Raw genomic sequence first — 25,249 nt, 5'->3', positions numbered from 1 at the left:
TGATCAGTCTTTTCTCTCTTTCAGAAAAATGGATCTACTAATTTTGACATACAGAAAGCATGATAAAGAAGTTCCACTAGTTTTTAGTTGTGTATTGGCCTGTTAATTCAAACCACTATGGAAAACGATTTTTTTTATTACTAGGAACGAATACTGTAAATGCAGTCCTACTGCACAGTTCCCAAATGAGAATTTAGATGCCTTTTCACACACACATTCTGGGAAAAAAACCAAGATATTGTTCAGTGTATTCATGAAATCTGTGAAACTGCTAAACTGTATGTAAATCTAACGATAATTTATTGAAATTTTCTGAACAGCAAGACAAACCTACACATAGGTTTGGAAGGGGCTGTATTCTTGTTACTGAAAACACATCTCAGATATAAAGATCTGTTATCTTTATATAGCATGAATGGGATTAATCTCATCAAAGATTAGTCATTTTGAAGTCAGCTATTCAGTTTAAACTACATCCAGAGTGAGGTGGGTTCACTTTGTACTTTTGAGGAGAAACATCAATCTCCTGAGAAGGATTCTCCACAAGTAACTCAAATGAAAACAAACCATCAAATGAACAAACCATCTTTGGAAAAAGCATCTCTATTACTGCACAGGAATTCTAGATAAAAATTGTTAGAGGGTTTTAATTAGAAGTATCCCACTCCATGTTTGTAATTTTGGTAACTATTGTATTACCATTTTTAAGAAGTATACTCTTAATAGTTGCCATGAAATCATGAAATCCATACTTTGCATGACATTATGTTGCTGTATTTATCTTTCTTACTTTATTAAGTTGACTATCTAAACACTTCGGATGGATTAATATCACTTAAATCTAAAGATCTACAGTGTAGACATCTACTTTTCAGTTACTTAATCTATTCCGTCTTTATAGTCATATGCAGAAGTAAACATTTTCAGGCACTGATTCAATTGGTCAGATTGCAAACATGTATTTTACTGTGCTCTGAATGTACGTTGTACTTTCCATGATTTGTAAAGCAACTTGGATTGAATAGTTCAGATTTCTAGACATCCTTCCTTTGAGATTACAGTGAAAACTTTTTTTTTTTTTCGTTTTGGACAGTGTATGTGTGTTAAAGCAGAGAAACTGAAAGAAGAATTCATGCTTTGTTATGTTTCCTCAACAGTTACCTGCCCTATTTGCCTAAAATAATAAATAGTTCAGTAGTTTGCTGGATGAACAAAGGTGTTGACTACAGGTCTCTGCTATGACATGTTTTACATTATGGTTATTCAGAATGGATTTTTGTCTCTTCACCTCTCAGCCAAAAAGGACTTATTGGGTATGACCACGACAGGGCTAGAGTGCTCAGAGGCTGCTGGACCTGAACAAAACCTTAGAAGGGTGAAAAGTGCCAAAGCCGTAGATTAATATTAGACTGCTGGACGGCTGTCCTAGCCAAACTTTCTCTCTTTGTCTTTACATTCAGTAGTGGAGACAGGACATATGGATGCCTGTGTAATTTAAACTGTTGGGCCTGCAGCTGAGTAATGATGTAATCTGTCTTGCCTGGCTTAAAGGATGTTCAGATTGATATGCAAAGGAGCCATGAAATGGTAGATTGTTTTGGTTTTTTTATGAAAATTTCTTATGACTTAGTGGCACTAGCTTTTATAAACCTGTTATTATAAATATTTTCTGGTGTGTGTCTATAGCTATTGACATATTCTAGTTAAACTATATTTGTTATTAACCTGTGCTTCATGAGGAAACTTGCACAGACCTGCACAACAGGTGGAGAAAATTAGGGGTGAAGTTTTGATGTTGGGGTTACAAATTTGGTGTTGTTCAGAGTCCAACAGTTATTGCTAAGGCTCAGTTACAATGGAAGATTTTAGATATTCATCTGAGCCAGCACAACAGAAGCCAGGACTTCCCAGTGTTTGAGGGGATGTGAGATTTTAGTTCACTCCATTAGAGACCAGAAACAAACTCTCGATCCAAATATCTGCTACTTAAATGCTCACTGACAGAGAAGTAGCAATAAGAAACAATAAACAATAATTCTGTGCTCATTAATTCATCCTTGCTGAACAGCCCTGGTAATTTTGCCATGTGTTTTTTTGTTATTTTTTATTATATGTTGTAAGTTTGCTGAAAAGAAACACCGGTTTTGTGATGCTTCATATTTACGATATAAAAGCCTGGATGGCAGTACTCATTAAAATAAAAATCATATTAACATCTCAATACCAATGTCTCAAAACTTAATTGTTTTTTGTCCTTTTTGCATATCATTAGCATGTGGCGTTTTATTTCTTTTTGACTAGTGCTTCCATGAAACAATCCGAATGAACAGTTTTCTGGCAGCTGTTTTAATGAACGCGTTATCTTCAATAATACATTAAATTAGACTGAAAAGCTGTATTGAGAGATGACGTACTAAATTGTGTGGGGTTTTGTGATTCATCAGGCCCATTTTCTCAGTGTGTAATGGACACTTTATTTTACAAAGCTCTACATGGAGGAGAATCAAGCAATAAGAGGAAAGGAGTGAAAGAATGCATATAACATGTATTGATGCATTTAAATATGTAGATGGCTTCAAAGCTACTGATATTTACAAGAACATGGAATATCACAAGAACCATTTTGCTGTATTAATATATTCTGTTGTATCCTGGCTAGGTTCTTACAGAATGCTCAATCTGAGCATCCCCTCCCTAGCAGTGCTTAACGCATGATGACAAACATCTGCAACATTGTCCTCCCCTCCTCTTCCTCTGTGAGTGTGGCAAGACATGCTCTCCATTACTTCGTAAAGGCTCGTTAGCTTAGGAGCTTAGGCTAGGTAAAGTTAGCTAGGCTTATAAAGAACTGGTCAATATGAAAGGTCAACTGCTTTTATTCAGTAGGTCAGCTCTGCTCCTTGCTCCTTGGTATGGAGATGTGTGTCATGTTGGGACAGTTTCATGTGTTCAGTTTATTTATTCAGAATGCATATACGTCAGAACTCTGCTACCCCTCTTGCCTTCCTTGGTATTTTAACATAATCCTGTTGTTTATAATGAAAAGTATCCACTTTCTTGGTTGCATTTTCTTTCTGATCATAATTGCATGTTGCTTACTGCAGCTACTCTGTTACACCAGGAGGTGGTTTTAGCTTCCAGTCAAGTTGGTATCAGACTACAAGGGAGAAATGTAGCCTTGTTTTCTCCCTTCTGCTGCATCAAAACCCCTTGTTTTTCTTCACTGCAGCATAACACCTATCATTCCATAAAGACAAAGGAAAAAGACAATACTTAGGTAGGTTTCATGTGCCAAAGTCTGAAATCGTTGACCAAAATAGCTCTGTTTAGCTGCTTAACAGATGCAGAATCACTGAGGTCTTAAATTCCTGAGATATTTCTTTCCTTGACTTCAAAGGCCTACTGTCCTGTTTTGCACTTTGCCTGGTCTGATGAATCCAGCTCTAATCTCTTGCATCAGTAAAACTGGGACCTGAGACTTACACTTCAGGGAGAAGAACTGCAGATGTTCTCTAAACATATTTGTCACATGCTGCTAAGATCAGACTGCCTCGAAAATCTCCTGATAACTACAGCCTTTTAAAATCAGGGGGATGGTGCTCTCCTCTTTGAACAGATCACTGCCCCAGAAAGTAAGAGGGCCAAGTTCCATTTCTCCCCAAATTTACCTCTCTTTTAACCAAGTGGTGTAACACAGTGGAACAGATTCATCTCAAAGAGATGTCCCCATTAATGTGTTTGCCACGTTGTTTGACCTGTGCAGGGTGGATCCTGATGGCCCATGGGTAGCTGCAATAGCCATGTGTCTACTGACCCCTCAGGAATGACTGCTGAATACAAAATATACAGAGAGATCGGGGAGCAAAGAGCAGATCCTGGAATTTCTCCATCTCGTCCAAGTGGTCTAATTCATCATTAAAAGCAGTCTCAATGATTCTCTGTTCCTCTCTGTGAATGCCGTGTTCCTTTCTAGCACCACTAGAGGAGTTGTCTGCACTAAGATTTGCATGGAGCAGGATGGTGAGGGAGTGGAAGTTTGGGGTTTTTCATCTAAGAGTACTAGAAACGTCTTCACATGATGATCTTTTCTAAGCCTTAGTATCTTCTTTGCCTTTCTAGTCCCTGAGCTCTTTTGGACAGGGACTAATTCCCTCTTTTTGTGCAGTGACCAGAATAGCAGTGGCCTCTGGGTGGTACTGCTGCACCTGTGTAAGTGACTCAAGAAAAAAAAATCAGATTTCACTTCCTTTTCCAAGAAAGCTACTTGTAAATTTACTATTTTCATGGAGTTTTTAAAACTGTGTCAATTATAAATTGACACCGACAGTCTCATAGCACGTGCCAAGACTTTAAACTGCTTGGTTTTGTCCTTTACAGTCAAAATCTGAGTATAATCATGCTGAAAGCACTTGTCTGAGCCTGGCATTGCTGTGCAGTCATCTGACATCTGTTTATGGAGCTTAGACAGCTACTGTAGTCAAAACACTATGCAGCCAACATTTTAAAACTACCTATTCATTAAAAAAAATAATAATGCAAAGTTTTTCTGGTATTCAAGCCATTTTTCCTGATAGGGGAAACAAAGGTGTTCACGTCAAAATACCAAAAGAAAAAGAAAAAGGAGAAAAGATTAAGAAAAAGATGAAAGCATTATGCAAAGAAGCCAATTAAGGACAAGTAGAATCAGTGATTTCGAAAACCAGGGATAGCAATTTAGAAAGCAATAGTGTTGCCATAAATTATCGTGCCATTGAAATCAATAGCCAAACTTGACTGTAAGATGAATATTCCAGGAAACGTTGGTCTGTCTTCCTATCGTCAGGTTCCTCTGGGGAGTTGCCACCCATGTAACGTTAAAATATGTTATCCTTGTGTGTAGTTCAATTCTTGACATTAGGAACGGGAATACAGCTGGCTGTACTTGTAGCACTAGAATCTCAAACAGCCATATATATAAACAACTAATATTTGGAAAATCTACCAAAGTATACAACTGATAATGCATTTCAACATTACTTTTGTTCTTTTACCAAAGTAACAGGTCAGTAAAGTAACTGTAAAGCCTTTTGTAGTAAAATACCAGTTTTCTCACAACAAAAGTCTCCATGGGAGCAAGCGTACCAGTCTTGACATGAATGACATGTGTGGAAAGCTGGAGGAGGAACACAGGGAAGGAGCAGGAGTTTTTTTCTGCCTCTTCCACTGTAGCATGAGACATCCCAGAGACCCAGTCAGAGGAGAGCACATGCTTTGACAACTCCAGTTTCTGATTTTTAACTCAGAGGTCACCAGGACTGTTTAAAAATTCCCCTGTTGTCTGATTCAGAATCAGGATCTCCTCAGTAGGAACATAAATGAAACAGCGGAATGGAGGTAGGAGGGACTTTACATCTCATGGAGAAATTGGAATAAACAAAAGATCTAGCTAAGAATATGCTCTTTTTGTAATAGCGTAATTCATACATTCTTCATCAATCCAGAGAGTATACTCAAGAAACACCTTTGCTGCACCACATTTCTTCTATTTCCAGATTATCCCAGAAAGGGCTGATCCTAAAGCAGCTCTCCTCCTCCAGCCTTGGAGTTGTAGGTGACACCTGCAGACTGTTCAGTCCCTCACTACCCAGCCCCAGGAGACCTGGCATGGCAGGATGGATGGCAAAATTTTTTCTGCTGGTCTAATGATCTGTTGCAGGAAAGATCTCAAGTACTCTATAAGTTATGTAGTCCATGGAAGAGAAGGCCTGGAAAACAAGTTGGGATTTAGGTTTTCTAACTGTACCTAAATTCCCCTCTAGGTACCTTTGCCATTTATTGGATCTTTTGTGATTGAGTGGATCATAGATAGTGCAAGGACAGGGGTTTGCATGCTAGGCTTTTTTTTAGATCACATCTGGCAGGCAAAAAAAAAAAAATCACAAAAATAAATTACACTGGCCAAGAGTTTTGCTTGGCCAAACTGAACTTGGATGAAAGTTCAGATAGTTATTTTTTTTAAACCATTCCCCATCTGAAAATATAACACACCCACTTTGACACAAGAAAAACTTTCCAAGCAATGGCAAACTCTTTTGGCATTTATTCAACCATGGTATCAGTGCTGTTCAGATGTTCCTTTTCAAAAAACATATTTACTGCTGGACTGAGGGGTTTTTGCAATATTGAATTTTTCCTAAATATGTCACATAACCATTGCTAATAAGCATTTTGCTGTTTAGTTTTTTTAACATGGTAACTTCTAAACCATTTTACAGTATTCATACAGCATTCAGTCTGTTGGCCTATACTTACTAAAATTTTGCAAACTGTAAAAATCATTTAGTTATCCATATGATGGAGTGGCTAACATTGATAGTAATTTTTTTCCACTTTATTGCAAAGCCACTGAATTTCTTGAATCTGCTTCTTCAACTACATACAGATAGACAAAATTAAAGATGATACAAGATTATAAAAAGAAAAGAAAAATAAAAGAACAAAATTAGTTGAACCCTCCAATATATTAATGTCATCATGAAATAAGGCATTTTTCCTCTGTTTATAGCCACTGTTCCCTGAAGACAAATCAAGCTGAAATCACAATTCTTGGCAAAAAGTGTGTCATAGATTTTTAGCCTCCCGGAGAGAAGCTGTACTTCTGTTGTGATCTTCAGCATTTTACACTCAAACAGCCTATCTGCTATTTCAAAGCTTTTAACCTTATTAACAATCTTGAACTCCACATCTTCCGCGCTACCTTCTCCTTCTTATTCATCAGTGGTAAGGTTCTGTGACCCAAATATTCTCCAATATACATGGGTACTGGAGACAATGCAAAGGTTCTAGCTTCTTTGAAAGCATAATTAGTCTTTGTTCTCCGTGAAGACTCATTAGAAAGAAACAATTCTTCTGGATTTGTAAGATTCAGGTCTTCATATCTACAAAGAAGGGAAGCGAAGAGAAGGGTACAGAAGGGAAGGGAAGGGAAGGGAAGGGAAGGGAAGGGAAGGGAAGGGAAGGGAAGAGAAGAGAAGGGAAGGGAAGGGAAGGGAAGGGAAGGGAAGGGAAGGGAAGGGAAGGGAAGGGAAGGGAAGGGAAGGGAAGGGAAGGGAAGAAGAAGACAAAGGTTAATGCATTTGAAAGCCAGATATGATATGGAATTGATCCATTAGATTAGGACTGTCATGTATAGCTCCATCTAGATGGTTCTACAGATTAGAGGTCCCTAAGCTTAATGAGCAGACAATATCTTTGGATACCAAAACCACTGATTTTCTGGAGCAACTGGGGCTCACTGATAATGATGAAATTTTGGATTTGATCCTATAGAAAATCCATTTTAATTGTGACTACAATGTACTTCAATTTAATATTAATCAAATAAAGAAAAAGACAGAAGGAATCATAGTAGTTAAAAAATGAAATTGTATAAAAATGAGAAAGCAAATTATCAGGAAATTAGCAACAGCTAGGAAGTCAAGACATTTGCAAGAGACATTGAGAATGAAGAATCTATGCTGTAACTCCAGGAAAATGTTTAACTATTCAAACATTTTATAACAAGATTATAAATCTAACAATAACAAATTGCTAGGACCAAGCAGTATCTATGTAAAAACTCCACAGCAGCTGAAGTGCGACATTGTTGAACTTCTCACAGACATTTACCCTGTCATTCAAAGCAGGCTTGGTGCCAAATGAATTGGAAGCATCAGCTGGGACATCTAGTCTTGAAAAAACATGAAAGCTGCTCTGGGGAACTACATTTCAGTTAGTCTGATTTTCTATCAAGCCAATTTGTACAAATTATAACAAATAACAGAATATAGAGGCATCTGGATATGTATGATATATTGGAGGAGAGTCCATACAGCTTTTTTAAATCAAGGTATAGTCATGAATGTGTGAGTGTTTCTGAAGGAGACAATATGCTTTTGGTTAAGCTGATTTCTTTGCCTGAGTATATTTGGATTTACAAGAATTTTTTGTCACAGCTTTTCCCTAAGCTATCATGACATAAGAAAACACAGAGAATTAATAGAAAGGAAACAACGGGTTAGAAAATTCAGTTTTCATTATGGAGACAGGAAACAATGGGAGGTTCGACTTGATTTCTGTGGGGGCAAGGCTATATAAATTAGGGCTTGTCAGCTTGGAATAGAAGTAACTGAGTTTTATAAAGTCATGAATGACAAAGAGAAGCTGAATAGAGAATGATTAATCATTCTGTCTTTCTCAGAAAACCAGAACTAAGGGACACCCAATTAAATTACTAGGCAGCAGATTTAAAGTAGATAATAGGAAGTAGTTTTTCTTACAATACATAATTAAATTGCAGTGCTAATTGCCGCAGAGCGTTGTAGAGTCCTAATGTTTAAATGGTTTAAAAATGGGGCTCAGCAAATGTAATATTATCACACATTGGTGACTATCAAAAATAAATGGTCCAGATGTCTCAATTTGGCAACTTCTAAAAGCTGGAGAAAATCCCTCAATATTTTTCTTGTTTCTGAGGTATTTTACTTATGAAGCTACTACCAGCCTTTGTTAAAAACAGAATACTGGATTAGATGGACTTCTGCTGGCATGGTAGTGGCTCTATTTTTACAAAACTACTTTCACAGTAATTTTTCAGACTGGAACTGCCCTTTAAAATAATCTCACCAGACTTGCAGTTTACTGTTCGTGCTCTGACCTTATTGTAACACATCTTTTGTAGAGTCCAGACTGGATTACTGCAATTAATTCTTTACTGGCTTGCCTGAAAGGCAGGTCCAGCCTGCAGCTATTGCAGCATAAAGCAACAGGCTTATTAACAGAGAAGAGCAGATGGGATTTGTAGACTTCCTGCTTCTTTGTTCTCTGCACTGGGAGTCTATTAGTAACTCTACTAATGTAGAAATTTCTACTACAGGATACCATATAAGTAGCATCCTATAGTAGATCTCTGCTGATTTAGGGCGTATAATTTCTCAGGTCCAGCGATAACAGGTTTCATGGGCATGTTAGGATGTTTGGGGTTGGTATTAAATGCATTTTATCATCGACTTAAGAAAAAAAAAGGAATGGAACCATGAAGTCTTCATTGTGGTTTGTAAAGAACTTATGAATTTCTGGGTTGATCTTATTCCTCAGCTAGTGTTGGTATACTGAACAGAGCTCATTAACAATTTATTACTAATATCAATATTGGAAGGAGAATAATTTGTGCTTAAAAAAAATTAGGTCAAATATTTTAATGACTAAGATGTTCAAACCATCTTCGCAGAAGACTAGCAGGCCAGCATGAAGACCATAGTGTGCTCGAGAACATACATTGTATCTGGCAGCATCTCTAGGTGAAGCTACATTGTTAGTGCAATTACATGGACCTTTAAAACAGCAATGAATGCAACAAAGTGAAATGGTTTTTTACCATTTACTAGATCAAGCCATCCAGGAAATGCCTGGAAAAAGGTCTCTCACGCCGACTGTGAGCATGGTGGCTGAATATGCACAAGTTTCACAGAATCACAGAGTCACAGAATGTCAGGGATTGGAAGGGACCTCAAAAGATCATCTAGTCCAATCCCCCTGCCGGAGCGGGAACACCTAGATGAGTCTACACAGGAGTTTAAGCTGTTTTCTACCATCCTGCTGGATGGCAATCAGGCTCAAAGCAGTACCACCCAAGGAAGAGCCGACTTTCTGGACTGTTATTTTTGGGATGAGATGTAATGAGCCTGATCCTGGCTGTGACCAATTGATCTGAATTGTATGGAAAAAGCTCTTGTACCCATGCTAAGGCACTATGCTCAATCCAAAGCTTTTTTTCCTCAGGAGCTCAGCCCAAACAAGTGTCTGCATGCAATGTTTGCGTGGGCACCACAAAGAGTAGAAGGCAGTTGAAAATTTGCAAATGCTTTTACTCATAACTGAGGACAAGCATTTCCATGGTGACTATTAAAATCCCGTGCCATGATGCTATGTGCTGTAGTGTGTCTCCAAACATGGCTCCTGATGTATTTCCAAACCGGTGTCTGCATTAGGTTTTTTTATTGATGAAATATCCTGACCACAGTGTCATGTTCCTGTTCTGGCAACTGAAAAAATCAGATACCTGTTTCCTGGTTGTTTGTTGTTTTGTTGTGGTTTTTTGTTTGTTTGTTTGTTTTGTTGGTTTGGTTTTGGTTTGTTGTTTTTTTTTTTTAAATTTAATCCACTGAATAACTTTGCTTGCCTGGTTCAAAGAGAAAAAGTAATTCCTCCATTTTGAATCTCTTTTGAGCATTTCTTCTGCCTTATTGCATCAGCCAGCACTGACACAATCATAAACTTCTTCTTGGCTTTTTTTCATTATATATTACTGATGTCTAATAAACTCAATATTGCATATGCTGCTAATTAGCTTTTTTATCAGTTTACAATCTTACTGCATTAGGATACACATTTCTAAGAATTAAAGCTACTACCATTATTAGTGATAACCATGTGAGATTTATGCCTTTTGCCCAGGGCTAAACATATAGAAACTGAATTATTTTTTTACTTATAGAAATAAAGATTACAGCTTTCTGTAGCAGTGAAAACTGGATTATGTTACTTGCTCTGATGACACGTGGCAGAATTGGGGCCAGACAGTTTTTACACTCTCAGCGTTTTTCCTCTTCTTTCTTCCAAAGAGACAGAGGAGACCAAACAAAAGTTTTGGATTAAGCACTATCTGGTTGCAATCTAGTACACTGGGGGCTACGTTTATTCTCTTCAGTGTTAAAAGTTATGTTATCTGGAAGTCAATGCTTTGTGCTGTGATGTGTCTTCCTTTCCAGCCATTCTTGTAGCACCAGTTGTTATTATTTGCACTGTAAGAGCGCTTAAAAGACTGTCAAACAATAATGTCATTGTCCTACCCATGTGCAGAAGGAAGTTTCCAGACTATAAACAAAAGAGGGAAAACCGTGACAGGCTGGATGATTTCAAAGTTGGCTTATGCCCTGAACAGAGAATTAGTGTCTGCCTCTCCTTACACAAAGAAACCTGAGACGGCGACGAAGCAACGTGATGGCACCGGTGGCTGTTATTGCTACTACTCTGCCCAAAGCTGATGCTCAAGAACTTGGTAGCGACCAACTGATAGCTGTTATTAGTGGGTGGCTGAGTAACTCACACACTTCCTGGAGATTTGTTCCCTATTTCATATCAGAACTTTAGGAGACTTCAGGTCATAACACAGGAGGTTGTCCCCTGTAATTGTAGCTGGGGGAAATGAACCTGCCCAGGGCCGTGTGATGGCCGAGCTGCCTTGGGCACTATGAAATCTCTGCTCACCTGCCAGGTGAGAGGAAGAGAGGTGAGCAATGGCTTCTTTCACTAATGGTCAATGAAGGACAATCTAAAAACCCCACCATGAGCGAATGTTATTCATCTGTCTCTCAAGCAAAGACCTGACTATTAAAAACCAATCTATGTATCTGGACTGTGTTAAAGGAAATAATTTCAATATGAGGGCATCTTTCATCTCTGGGTTTCTCCTAGACATAAAGAATTACGTAGTTACGCAGTTTTCCGCTATGCTTGGTTCAGTCTTCTCACTTCACCAGCAATGCATCTTCAAAAATACGTCGCTTTCCTTCGCGGTGAATCAAAACTCCTAGAATCAGCACGTTTCAAACCCACAAGCGCCTGCTTTTGGCTGAATTCGTTCCCTTCGAGCCCAACAAAGCCTCTATTTGTGATTTCCATTCGCATCACACTTTCAATCTGCATAATTACAACCCTGACACCACCAAGCTCTAATTACACGGCTCACGAGGGGAGCGGCGTCCTGGGCCAGATCCAACCCGCGGGTGGGGTGCGGGGCAGCCGCCTTTGTTTAAAGACCCGCGCTGAGGGGGCCCCGCCGCCCCCGGGGGTACCCGCGGAGATCCCCTCCGAGGCGGCCCCCGCCGCCCCTTCCCCCGGGCGGATGGCGGGAGAGCCGGGCGGCTCTTTGTTGCCGCCGTCTGCGTGTGCGCGGCGCTCCGGCTGCCGGAGTGGGAGGGGATCTCACCCGCGTCCTCGCCGCCGCTGACGGGAGACGCTGAGCGCGGCGGCGGAGCGGGGGCGGGCAGCGCAGCGCAGGGCCGGGCCGGGGCCCCAGCGCGGCGAGCAGCGCTCCCCAGCGCTCCCGCCTCCCGGGCGCTGCCCTCCGGCGGCGCGGCGGAGCAGGTGCCGGGGAGAGCGGCGGCGGCGGGTCGGCAGGCAGGATGGAGGCTGCCTTGCTGAAACCGGCGATGATGGCGGAGGTGAAAGGGAGCGGCGCCGGCCCCTCCGTCAGCGCCGAGCTGGAGGTGAAGAAGCTGCAGGAGCTGGTGCGGAAGCTGGAGAAGCAGAACGAGCAGCTCCGGAGCCGCGCCGCCGCCGCCGCGGTAGCCGCCGGCCCGCCCAGCCCGCACCTGCTGCTGGCCCCGCCGCCGGCCAGCGGCGCGGTGCGCCCCGCCAGCCCGCCCTCCGTGGCGGGCTGCGGGGCCGCGCCGTGCATGCCCAGCCCGGTGCCCGCCCTGCTGTGCGCCGCCGCGCTGGGCCCGCCGGAGCCCCTCGCCTATTTCAAGCCCTCGCCCGGCCCGCCGGCGGCCGGCGGCGGGGGACAAGAAGCCGGCGGAGGCGGCGGTCCGGGGGCGGCCGCCACGGTGCTGGACGAGGTGGCGGTGCTGGAGCTGGAGGACGGCTGCTGCGGACAGGACGAGGATACATGGTACGTGCGGCTCGGCCCTGCCCTGCCCTGCCCCGGCTGCGCCCCCCGCCCCAGGTGTCCTTCTCCCCCCGGTTCCCGGTGGGGCTGGCGGCGGCCGCCGCCTCCCGCAGCGCTCACCCCGCTGATGCTCTGCAGGCTCTGATTAGCATTAGCCCCCAAATCCACTTGATCTCGTTCTGCTTAAACTTAAATCAGCTTTTTTTTTTTCTTTTTTTCTAAAACCTGGCATCAGTGCGGTTAACCCCACCGACCAAAGGGGGCCGTGTCCGGGTTGGGGCTCAGGTGGGGGCTTTACCCCTCTCGGCGGGGGATTCGTGCTCGTTTTCCCCTTTGAGGAAGATCGTCTCTCTTTAATTTCAGGTCTCAGCCTAGTTTCAGCCTCCTGTTTACATAAGGAATTAAAAATAGCGGAATTGTTCCGGGAAAGCCTTTCTCTAAGTAGCGCTGCCTCCCCATCCTAAAATCTCTGCCCAATTGTCTCCCATCTTCAGGGATTTGGGAAGGCTTTTGTCTTTTAGACATTGATCTAAATGGTTGGTTGTGTATCTTAAGCGCCCATGTATCTCCGAAAGGCACGGCTGGGTGCTAGCAAATTGAATAAAGCAGAAAATAAAATCGACCTAGAGGAATGATTACGCTCACTTAGAAAGAGATAGAAGTGGAAATTATAGACCGAAAATATAAATTAGTGAACCTGGTGCCTCAAAACTTGTCTCATCAACATGGAAGAACATCGTAGGGACTATCCAAACACTGCTGGAATACTGTGTGAATCATTAGCTGTGTAACCATGTTAAACGTAATTGATGCTTAGTTGTTTTAAAGTGTCAGTAATAGAATATGTAGTATCTATATTTAAATAACTGATTTAAATATCTGTCAAAGCTTCAATGTAGTTTTTTATGTTGTTTTTTTTAATCGAGCTGAAGTTTACGTCAGCTGAGGATAAAATACAGTATAATGCAGCTGAGGTGCAATTAAACATCCTTATTTTGGTAACAGAGAAAGGATTTAAAAAATGACATAAATATAATAAATATTTAGTAAATGCTGGTTGTGTGTGCTTCATGGTATAAATAATACCATGCTGCAGTTTTTCAACATTTCCTTTGAGAATCATCAAGAAATTGTATGGAAATCTTTGCCAGTGTTGTTTCATTATGTGTAGCACTAGTCTGCGAGGGGCTGTTCTGGGGTTGTCGATACTGACCTGAATCAAATTTTACCTTGATCTTAACCCCTAACTATCCATCGCATTAAGGAATATCGAATTTGTTTGATCCCATCCTGTTAAACAAAATGTTTTCCTTGTTTATATTTCGGGGCAATACAAAGTCAGCATTTTTTTAAGTGCCTCAGTATAGTTTCCTGTTTGATTTACTCCCTGGAAGCAATCTTAAATGCTTCTTGGGGGCCAAAACTTAATTTCATGTCACACACGTATGTGTCTACAGGAAGAATTTAATGACAGGGATTTACTAACAAATTTATTCCACAAAGAGTTAGTTGTTTTAGCTGTTGAATGTCTTTGGTTCAAGGCTGAATCTCCATCCTTGTCCATGAAGGGTCAGCTGTGTGATGCCAGCTGCTTGGGGCTTTTTTGTAATGTCAGTCTTTAAAGCAGACTGCTATCTGGAAAGTCGAAGACCAGCCCCTATCTTAGTTGTTCATTAGTAATTTTAGACCTTAAATACGTTTGCTTTTTTTTTCTTTATCTGCAGTTACAAAAAAAGTAGAATTAGCATCATCGCAGACAAGTCAAACCTCTTTTTGCTGTTCAGCTTTTTACACAAACGTCTGATCACTGAGAATGGTCAGTCAGATGTTCAGCTTTTGAAGCAGTTCTGCAGGTTAGCAGGAAAGCTGAAAGATTTTCCTTTTTTTTTTTTTCCTTTTGGTTTTTCTCAGTATCATTTTTTTAAAATATGTAGCCAGGCACCACAGGAAGTCAGGGGAAATGAGTCCCCTCCTCAGAGAAATTCAATAGTTGATGTCTGCTGGGATTGCCATGAGAGACGGCAGTCGCCACAAGGATATTTACTCCTTGTGAGCTGGATAGAGAGTGCTGATTGGCTTCATGGGGGTAATAAGAAGCATGGAGCAGACATTGGGATACCACTCCTCTCAGGGGACTTGGGTAGCTGGTGAGTCAACACCTTGAAGGTGAGAGGCTGTTACCCAGTCCCCTGAGGAGCTCAATCCTTTTTTTTTTTTTAAGTTTGATTTTTTTTTTTTTTTTTTTTTTTTTTGGTCTTGCCTTTTACACCCCCTGTGTGTGCTCCAGATTCCTTTGCAGCCCGTGGAGCGTTTTGCTGGTGCCTGAGAATCTGCCTGTGGCTGCCTGCAGCCCCATCCATCAGAAGTGGTCAGGTCAGGGAGCTGCGAGCCATCTCCGGTGGCCAAAAATAGTTCCCTTCCTGGGAGATCTGTGCCTTCCCAGGTGAACCGGCATCTGCTTGTATCCACTAATCTGCAAGGGCAACAGCAGCAACACAGATCCCAGCTTTAAGAATTTTCCCATGAAATCAGCTTTGATACCTGGCTTCCTTATGTGCTTGACCATCTGATCAGTTGCTTACTGTTGTCTGAGAATAACACATACACTAGCTTTTCTTGCTTTTTTTTTTTCCCCTCTGCTGGAATTGAATATCTAAATTGGATCTTCATTGTTTCCCAGCAAATGTTGTCTAATCTTTACAAATCTGACTTGTATGACATTTGGTTCATCTGGGAGAAGATACTGTATGAAAAATGAATTATGATCAGCAATCTCACAAGCTGATTAAATTGTTATAGGCAATGAGTGAAATAGATAACAATGAAATTGTGATTTACATGTAAAAACAAATGCTGAAATAATCTAATCTCTAGTACAGGTAAATATAAAGGGGAAAACCAACAGCAGCTTTGGTGTGTGTACAGCACTTAATGCACTTGAACTTTGGGGAGTGCTGAAATTCAGATAGTGGTAATGATGAGATGGAAGCTTTTTATGAGAAATGTACTTGAACTTTGTTTTTATGTGCCAGACCTGTAGAGTTCATATTTTGCCACGTACTTTTCTGAGGCGGGAAGAAGAAAACTAATGTAAACTCTTCTACTTTGGAATACCTTTTGTTATTAGAATATCATATTGCAAGGCTTTGCACTGTTCTAAATTTCTAGTGGGCAGGAAATTGAGAATATAGAAATAAACTTTTAAGTATTGCATATCTTCCTGATATTTGTGTGTGTTTTGGTTAAGGTTGTACGTCTTGCCTACCAAGACTCTCACTCCTCAAGAGAAATCACTGAGTCCTCTGCAGTGGTGCAGGCGTGTGCTGGATAATCCGAGTCCTGAGATAGAGGCTGCAAAACGTTCCCTGTGCTTTAGATTGGAACAAGGTAATCCTATTATTTGAATTTCTGTACTTACTTTTGGTCTGGCAGCTCGTGTTTGTTGTTTTTCAGAATTTAGCAAGCTTTACAAATGGCAGACATGCATTTTTTTCCTATGTATGCATCTTCCTCTACCACATAAATGCTAACAATTGTTTGATTTTTTTTTTTCTGATCATGCATTTTTTAAAGTGTTCTGCTTTTTTGTTATCCCTTTCTTCCCCAGCATAACTTTTGTTTTTTAAACCTGGCAGTTTTCATGCATTGCTTAAAATAGCGGACCTCTTGGCAAGAAAGCTTTGATGCTAGCTTTACTATTGGTACCTCTATTGAGATTTGAAAGACAGTGTTTTCGTTGGTTTGGTTTTTTGCTTGTTTTTTTTTTTTTTGAAAGCCAAAATTATCATGGTGCTATAAATTTTTAAAGACTTATTTGTCCCCATCTAACGTGGTATCAGGACTTTGCTAATTATAGGACAGACCAAGAAGAGCTGTAACTTGACTGCTAGCACTCCTTTGTTGGGCTCTCAGTAGTCTCAAGTACTGGGATCAGGCTGATTGCTGTTTGGTGGCAAGGAACTTGTAGAGTTATATCTGGGTGTGCTGAATTTTTGTTCTGAGTAATTATCAGCCAGCATTATTTTTACTTTTTTGCCATCTAGGGTCCCATTAAGATTGTACTAAGTGTTGTTGAAGAAAGTGATTAAGGTAGGATGTTATCTCAAGGTTCATAACTTGCTAGGAGAGAAGCAGCAAATGAACAATATAGGAAGACGACAAGAGAAGGAAATAAAGATGATGACGTTATGAGCATACGCTTGTATAAGCTGTCTACAGCCATCATTAAGACAGACTGAGCATGTTCCTGTATGCTTTGGAGGATATAGGTAGCTGTGGATTAGTCTTATCCAAAATCAGGCATTTAACTCAATCAGTCTCTGAGGGCATCTGTCTCTTTGCACTTATAGAAGATCTTACCGTGGTTATTGTCTTAGCAATATTCAGTTGAGCTCATTTGCCTAAAGCTAGGTGGACCAAACTAAGGTTCCTATGTTTGGAATCATTCCATCTAGCTTTGGGGTGGAATTTGGCTCACAATTCTGACACCTGAGTTCAGGTGCCTGTAGTGTGAGCTGAGTGTCCATGCTTGGCACTCAATGGGAGTTTTGACCACACAGTCAGAGGAACCTGGGGAGCTCCTCAGGTGATGAGGTGTATGTGTTGGCCTTAGGATGAAGTCAGTAGCTCTCCGAGACTGCTGATGATAATGGGAGCTTGGCACTCATCTCCAATCTGGTCACCTGAAGGTATGTCTGGTGTAGGGCATCCCAGTCTGGGATGAAGCTCCATTTAGATTACCCCACACAAGCATCTCGTGCCTTTTGAGGTGGCCTCGGTTACCCTGGCTGATGTCCAGCTTCCACTCAGGATGGACACAGGTCCCGTGCCTTATCCGCTGTTCCTCTGATGATACCTTGGCCTCCCAAGGGCCTCTCAGATGGGCCAGTGCATCTAGGTATGGGCAACTGAATCAAGTCCATAATGTGAGTGTAGAAAGAAGGCGGAGGAGCGTGTGACCTATTTTTACCTTTCAAGGTATTATTTAAATGTAATAGGCAATAAAGACATTAGAAAGGCAAATTTAGTGTTTCCAATTAAGTCACTCTATGGTTATCAGTTCAGTCTCTTTCTGTGCAGAAGTCACAGCAAGTAACATATGCCACAGAGTTATGCTGACAATGAGTTGCTTTGGTCCATATGTTCTACATGTGGTGATGAGTTCATGAATTTCTTGGGTTCTATAGAAAGTTTCTGAGAAATTATATGCCACATACAAAACCCATTATAGGAGCAGTGTGTTCAAGGAGGGAATGGACTCGTGGGACTCATGTTTCTACTGCAGCAATTCTGTGCTAAAATTGTTTTAAATAATTATTCAGTTAGACTTGATTAACTCTCGTATTTCTAAAGATTTCCTTTTAATCTCCTATATCTTTACAAATAATATGTAATAAGCAGATGTCATGTCTTACCCTGACTTTGTAGAAATTAGTTTCACAATATTTATTTATTTCTCAGTTTTGAAACCAGATGTGTGGGTTTTTTTGTAAGAATCTAATAATTCTGTTTTAAAATACAAGAAACTTTCTGTAATCTGACTTTCTTAGGATTTCTTTTGCAGTCTACTCTATCAGTAAGTATATATGTATGAAGACATACACATGATTTTATTCTGATTTTGAAAGTGACTCAGTAAGAATGGCATTCTTTTCTGGTACTAAAGCTTCAAACCTTGTACTTGTAAGTTGAACAGCATTTTCACCCTTTAGCCATATGCTTTGAAAGGGCATTTTAGAGGAATTTTGAAATCTGGTCGTGCCTTTTATGTTTGCACTGAGTCAATGGTAACACTGATGTAGTTAAATGTTTTTTGACTAAACATTTAAAAATTCTTATAATGTGCCAAACTGAGATTTCTAAAACTGCTTATAGATAGAATTCACTTAGTAATTTTTACGATGGTACACCAGCCAAAAATTAATCCAGTTTAGATTCTCGTATCTCTTTAGGCACTATAGCGCTCATACAAATAAAAAGCAGTAAAAATTGATTTTTGTCTGCACAGTCAGCATATCTGAATAAGTGCACACAGAGAGAAGGGCTATGAGCCAAAAGGAGTAAAATTTTGCCAGGCTGTTTTTCTGACTTTTAACTAATTCCCGTTCTCTTAAGATTTCTACATCAGTGCTCATTTATTCCTGCTCATGTAAGTTTTCCTTATTACATTTTATCCCGATTTTCATAATAGCATTCCTTTGATGCCTGAAATATGCCAGCATTAGGATAGCTCTTAACAGGGCTCATGGTTTTGTGAGAGGCTTCTGCCAAAGCAATCCTAGGCAGCGAAATAATACAATGACTACTTGGTCTTTCAGGCTGGAGAGTCACTCGAGGAATGCTAGTTTACTTTTCACCTTGTTGTGCGCACAAACCTGTTTCTTTTCTGGTGAAAATGTCTGCTTTAACTATTTCATGGTGGAAGTAAGATTTCATCTTGGCATAAATCTTTAAGGATATAAGCCACTGGTGGTTGCCCAAAGCTGGTGGTTCTGTGAAGCGCTGTGAGAAGTTGGAAAATCTTCTCAACATTCCTCTGGTCTGCCACAAAGTAGGTAAAGCTTATATCTAGTTTATAATGAGCTAGGCTTATTACAAGCCCTATTTCTGTGGATTAAGCATGCTAGCTTTAAGGAGGATGAAAGTTAAATGTAACGTCCTATGAGGTTTTGGAATTGTTCCTGTTTTCCATGAGCAGTTCTAGTGTTGAGGTAATATTTGTTTGTGCGGGTTGGTTGGTTTGTATGTTTTTTCCCCTTTGTGGCCCGACCTGGATCACTTCTTTCTTTTTGCTCTTGTTTAGTCATCTTTTGTTTGAAACCTTTCTGCTTCATTTTGTTTACAGCAGTTCTGTATCTGTCATAGAGTCGGTTCCTTCTCCCTTTGTTTTTTTAATCTTACTGGCTATTTTACTTTGTTAGATTCGTTCAAACCAACAAAGCCACATGACAGTCTTAGTGGTGTGATGGAGCTGCTTCTGTATTTTCGTGGTAGTACCTGGAGATGTTGGGACATGTCAGTGTGCAGCCCAGTGAGCAGAGATGTGATGTGTAAGCTTGCTCGCTGGTGCAGATGGGTATAACCCTTCTGAAATCGATGGGATGGTGTTGATTGACACGCTGGCTGAAGATGCTCTGTATAGCTTCACTCCTGTAAAATGGTCTGGAGCAGGCGGGTGGATAAACTGAGGAGTTAAGAGGCTTAACAAGGAGCCAGTCTGTAGGAGCTCAGCTTTTATGCAGGGCTTCAAAGCATGTCTCATCCGCTTCAGCCTTCCAGACCGAAAACTCCTCTTTCATGGAGAATATGAAATATTGGCTAGATTCAGAGTTTGGCTTAGATGAGTCTTTATTCAGAAATGCTGCTTCAGATGCTTAAAAAGAGTAAGCAACAGAAGTCTGTATGTAGTCATTGCAGTTGGCTGCAGTGATTTGTAGTTTTAAGATTAAACTCTCCTTTGTTTCTTAAAATGAGAAATGTGTTTAGGATGAATGTTATGTCATCTGTGGATGATAATGTGTGTTGTGAAACAGACTGATCATAGTTTCTCTCCAATTGTTTATAATTTCACAAACCTCAAGAATCTCATTAGTAATATTTTAGCCTTTATTGTGCTGAATCCCAGTGTCACATGTCAATTAATTTTGATGTCCAAACATACAACATGCTCTGAAGGAAAAACTAGTGGGGGGGGAAAAAAAAGATTTAATTTGACCGTACTATATTTTTTTACCTGAAAAAAAAAAAAAATCTTAAGGCTGGTAATGCCCCAGACAGAAGGTTTTACCTGGATGTGCAACTTGTTGCTTACACAGAATGAGGTGAGGTTCTGTCCCATTCTTCTAATTCTCTTCCACTTCCCAAGGGTTCATAGTGCAGTCTTTTAGTTTGGAGTCATTAAGATATAAAATACGCTTCTTCAACTGTGAAGAATTGCTGTCATAGGGAACTACTATGCTGTAGTAGAAAATACTGTACATGGATGAAAGCTTTTGTTTTTTATGCTTGAGCTGAATCCACACTGGTGCAAGGTGAGATTTTTTTATTACTCTGAAATAGGTTGAAGTTTATTTGCTGTCCATTGATGCATCAGAGGCATATGTTGTGCCACTCAGGACTGGATTAATAAGATAAAATACAGCTTTCTCATCCTTATTTTTCATATGTAATGGAGATTAAAGTTTTATGTAAAATTCTTTTGGGGTAGCAAATGATAACATGCTGAAGCTTGCAGGTGATTGAATTGTTTCCATCATAAATAATAAAATATCTAACGCTCTAGAAGGAATGAAAGAAGTGGCACAACTGATTTGGTTCGTTTTTCTGATATTAATAAAAATAAGAAAAGATGGTGAGCAGCTGTAACTCCTGTCAGCACCTGAGCACCTTTTGGGGAACAGGACATCTCAGAGGATGGGGTGCACAGCTGTCTTCTGCTGCAGTACAAGCTTAGTGCTTGGAGCACACATATACATGCACCAGAGTTATTTCCTATTAGCTTTCATTTATTTGATGTAACCTGTTGCAACAGCTGCATAATTCCAAGCAGTTCTTAGAGGTTTTGCAAATGCTGATATCACTGGATTTTCTAACACAGCTGCTGAGGACGATTTGTAGGTTTCAACTGGGAAAAACTCGGTTTTGATATTCTACTTAGAAGCATGTGCTTGCATTTCAAACAGAATATCTCTCTCTACCACTGGAACATTTTTACTCTGCAAGTACACTTCAAGACAGAAGTGTTTGATTGGAAACCCTTATGGCAACAAATGCAGAGAAGATCAGACACTTCACTTTTTATTCATTTCACAGATATCCCTTGCCGTTTTAATATGGGTCTTAGATATGACTTCTACTTTCTATGAAATTATAATATGCATACTATTTAAGAATTTTATTTCATATTTGAGGATTGATTGTTGTGCAGCTCATAATTAAATATTTTCTTAGAGCTGACTTCTGGTTATCATTATAATTACAAGAAGATGCTGAATGCTGAAGCCTGTAAAGGTTGGTAGAGAGGTGGTGTTGGATCTTACCTCAGTTGAGAAGATACCCATCCTGTTTTAGAATAGAAGTGTTCTATTAATCCGTGCTAGCTACTGAGCTGGGATTATCAATTCATCATAAGTGGTTAAACAGCTAGAAACACTGTCAGATTTTACGAGAGGATTTCAGTAGGCTCACTTAAAGTAAGAATAATTCATGCTTGCAATGTAGGCTCAACGTCTGCAAGGCAGCATATGGCTAAAAGCAATAGTAGTAGCATCAGCGCTGACAGTTACATTAAAAATAGAGGCACAGTTAATGTTATCCAGCAGAGTACCAATCACTGGTTTTGTTTCCAAAGTATGCAACTACTTTCCTGGATAGAAATTACAAAGAAACCTAGGCTTTATTAATGGACTTGAAAGCTTATCCTCTGAAGATACTTTTTCTATGGACAAGAGGATCTTTTCAAAAGTGGACAGTTCTGGAAGGTCCTGATAGTCTACATGTCTTGCTTATTGTTTCCTGGTCCCCACGTTATTGTTATAGCTTTTGTCTTACATTCTGACTTTCTTTCACTGCCTGTTTTTGATGTCTGCAGAAGAGAACTGGGAATAACATTTCAGAATGCAGACAAACCTCCCCCATGTGGTTTATGGAGGTAGCACTGCTTCTTTACTAAAATGTTATTTATTTCTGTATTTGCACTTTCAGGGAGCACTTTGGATCTTTTTTTGATAGCATTGCGTCTTTTGGGAAGCTGTTGCTCAGACTGTTTTGTGCCATGACCCCTAAGTATCTTTTGGTTGGTTACTTCTGGGATATAGTCCACAGTCCTGTAAATGTGCCATACAGTCTTTCTCCTTGGCAGCTAACCTCTCAGTCTAATATACTAGAAAGCAGATTATATGCACTTGCTTTACGAAATGTTCCATATCCAGCATATCTCTGTTCATATTTCGTGGAAATACAACATCTACACCAGTAATGTATTTTTACTTAGGGATTATGCAGAAGTTCTTGTAATAAAATAAAACTTATTTTCCTTTGCCTGATAATGAAATGTAGTGAGTAAGCTCTAATCTGAATACTTGTGAGGCCTGGACATTCACAGATTTGCTTGATCTTTTTTTGTTTCAAGACAGAGGATAAGTTAATATGAATGATGGACATGTAGGAGTTTATAAAAATCAAATTCCCAAGTCTTTCATATAGTTTTCTCTCATGAACCTCCCTTAAAATACTATTTTCTTAATTTTACTTCTAGGTGGGATATATTTGTAAAATTTATAATTACAGAAATTTTTTTCTTGTGAAATATTCACTTTTTGGGGTGTTACTGAGCCATTCTTAAAGTCTTTGAATGTGGCTTGATCAAACACTGTAATTGAATACTTAATTAAAAGCTTCGCACTTCTGAGAAGACTGAGGGAGAAAAGTACAGGGTGTTTCAAAAAGATGGGCCCAATTTCAAAGCAGTGTACAGAGTGTTTCAAAAAGATGGACCTGATTTGAAATCACTATATCTCTGCAACCACAAACCACCCATGAATGAAACTCTTACCGCTTGAAAGGGCAGGGCATAGACTTTCAAACTATTACCATTAGATAACTCATTATACTATTCGTAAATTTGTGTGTAATTGTAACCTGTTGCCATTGTGAAAAATACTGCTTTGAAATTGGGTCCATGTTTTTGAAACACCCTGTAGTGTAAGTCTGTCTGCAAGACTAAAAATTGCTTTTCTCAGCAAAAAGAAAAATTTGAAACGTAGCTAATTCTTGTTTTGAAGAGTGTTTGCAGCAGTTTAAAGATTTTATTTTTACTAATTTTAAAGAATTTTAAGAAAATAAGTCACAAAATAGACTTCAACATGTTGTTGAATACTTTATGATTGAAGCATTTGGCTATGAGATGCTATGGAAAACTGACATGGGGTACAAATTGATTTTAAAGTGACATTGAGCTGATAGTTTAGGTATTACTTATTTCATTGTTTTATTTATTTTGTTGTTTACCACAATTAAAAAGTCATGTAAACCAAGACAAAAGAGATGAATTTTGACCACCATTACCACTTCTACAATGTAAAGTACCTGAAAAGGGATTCTACCCATCTAGCTGAGCTGAGATTGTACCCACTTTGTAACACCAGATAAATCTGTACGGTAATACCATTTTGAGATAACTTTTAATTGAAAGCAGAAACATGAAAGTACAGCTGGTGGCTGAACATACTCAACCCTGTATGCTGCAGAGGGGCATTGCAAATGCATTCTGACTTGGAACAAATAAGTTTTGCCACCTTCAGAAAGAAATCCAGCTTCTTTTGTGTTTGACTTCATTTGATGTATTTGATGTATTTGACTTCATCATGTAGTGCCAGTATTGATCTTGCTACCTCTGCTCTATTAAATCAGAATGAGATGACTCGTACCTGGAAGCGTGCATTTCAAAATGGTTACACATAGAGTTAAAGGTGGCTAACTTTGAAGATGTCCTCATGTAGTCAGATAAATTCCACTATAAGAGTCGATGAGTTGTATTCTCTGCTGCATAGGAGAGAAGATCAGTTAATTTCTCACTTAGTTTTATCTGCAGCTGGAGCAGGATAGATAATTTCTGACTAAGTATGGTAAGCATTAGTAAACAGAGAGCTCTTGTAATTGTTGGTACTAATAGTTATTTGATTAATTTAATCTAACATTAGTAATTAAAGTTAGATACGTATGAAAAAACCCAACCAAACAAACAAAAAACAAACTGAAAACTAGTTGTCTGTTGACTCTGAAAAAGCCAAAGGGGCAATTTGTCCAACCTGTCTTACTCCATCCATTCTGAAGCAGTTGTCTGAACTGAGTCTGGAGATAGTAATTTCTCTCTACTAATTAGAAAAAAAACTTGGGTAGTACTTAACATTGGAAGGAATTAGATGACAGTATTCCTTTATTATTTTAAGAAGTCTTAAATACCCTCTGCATTTTGCAAGAACAGCACCGATGCCTTTTGTTTAGAGATGGTTTCTCATTGTCTCCTATTTCTTCAGTCACAGCACTTCAGACCTTACTCACAATAATTTGCTTTGACACTCAAGTTCATTCCCCAGAATGGGAACAAACAGGACAGTCGTAGTTTTTTTGTGTGTTTTCACATACTAGTAGCTGATCTTAATCTTTCTATAGTAGTTAGGCACAATTTTGTGCCAGAGTCCGTAGACCAGTGAAACATTTGGTCTAAATGTATGTGTCTGTTGGTCTTAATGGAGATACGTAGGGTATTGCTTTGTGTTGCATCTGAATCACTTAGGGAAATCTGGGTGATTAATCTCCCCTGGAAAGACTTTGTGTGTCTTAGTTACCAGCACCAGACATAGAGCTATTTGTGTTGTATCTGACTGTAAGTACCTTGTCCTTGGGTCTCAGGCATTTATTATGTGAATGATGTGACCCAGATTTATTCCATTTAATTTTAGGCATGTGTCTACTATACCTAATTTAACAGCATGATTACTTTGGCAATGATTCATGTATCTTAACAAAGGTGCTAAATGTAATTTGACATGCTTTCTGGTC

At 39.7% G+C, this 25,249-nt stretch overlaps 2 protein-coding genes across 8 annotated transcripts in view; both read left to right on the top strand.

Annotated features, from left to right (window-relative positions):
* Nucleotides 1–750, top strand: part of SCEL (sciellin) — a 74,814-nt gene extending 74,064 nt beyond the window's left edge. For all 6 annotated transcript variants that reach the window (XM_065649675.1, XM_065649698.1, XM_065649659.1 and 3 more), the window contains one exon: nt 25–750. In XM_065649675.1, coding sequence (XP_065505747.1) covers nt 25–41 — 17 coding nt within the window. In that variant the 3' untranslated portion in view covers nt 42–750. The remainder of the gene's footprint in view (nt 1–24) is intronic.
* Nucleotides 751–12,203: 11,453 nt separating this feature from the next.
* Nucleotides 12,204–25,249, top strand: part of SLAIN1 (SLAIN motif family member 1) — a 52,838-nt gene continuing 39,792 nt past the window's right edge. For both annotated transcript variants that reach the window (XM_065655234.1, XM_065655225.1), the window contains exons 1-2: nt 12,204–12,691; nt 15,936–16,075. In XM_065655234.1, coding sequence (XP_065511306.1) covers nt 12,204–12,691; nt 15,936–16,075 — 628 coding nt within the window. The remainder of the gene's footprint in view (nt 12,692–15,935; nt 16,076–25,249) is intronic.

The sequence above is a fragment of the Caloenas nicobarica genome, chromosome 1 (assembly GCF_036013445.1).
Source record: "Caloenas nicobarica isolate bCalNic1 chromosome 1, bCalNic1.hap1, whole genome shotgun sequence".
NCBI classification, from domain to species: Eukaryota; Metazoa; Chordata; class Aves; order Columbiformes; family Columbidae; genus Caloenas; species Caloenas nicobarica.
Note: the sequence above shows the minus strand (reverse complement) of the source record. Positions and strands in the feature narration are given on the sequence as shown.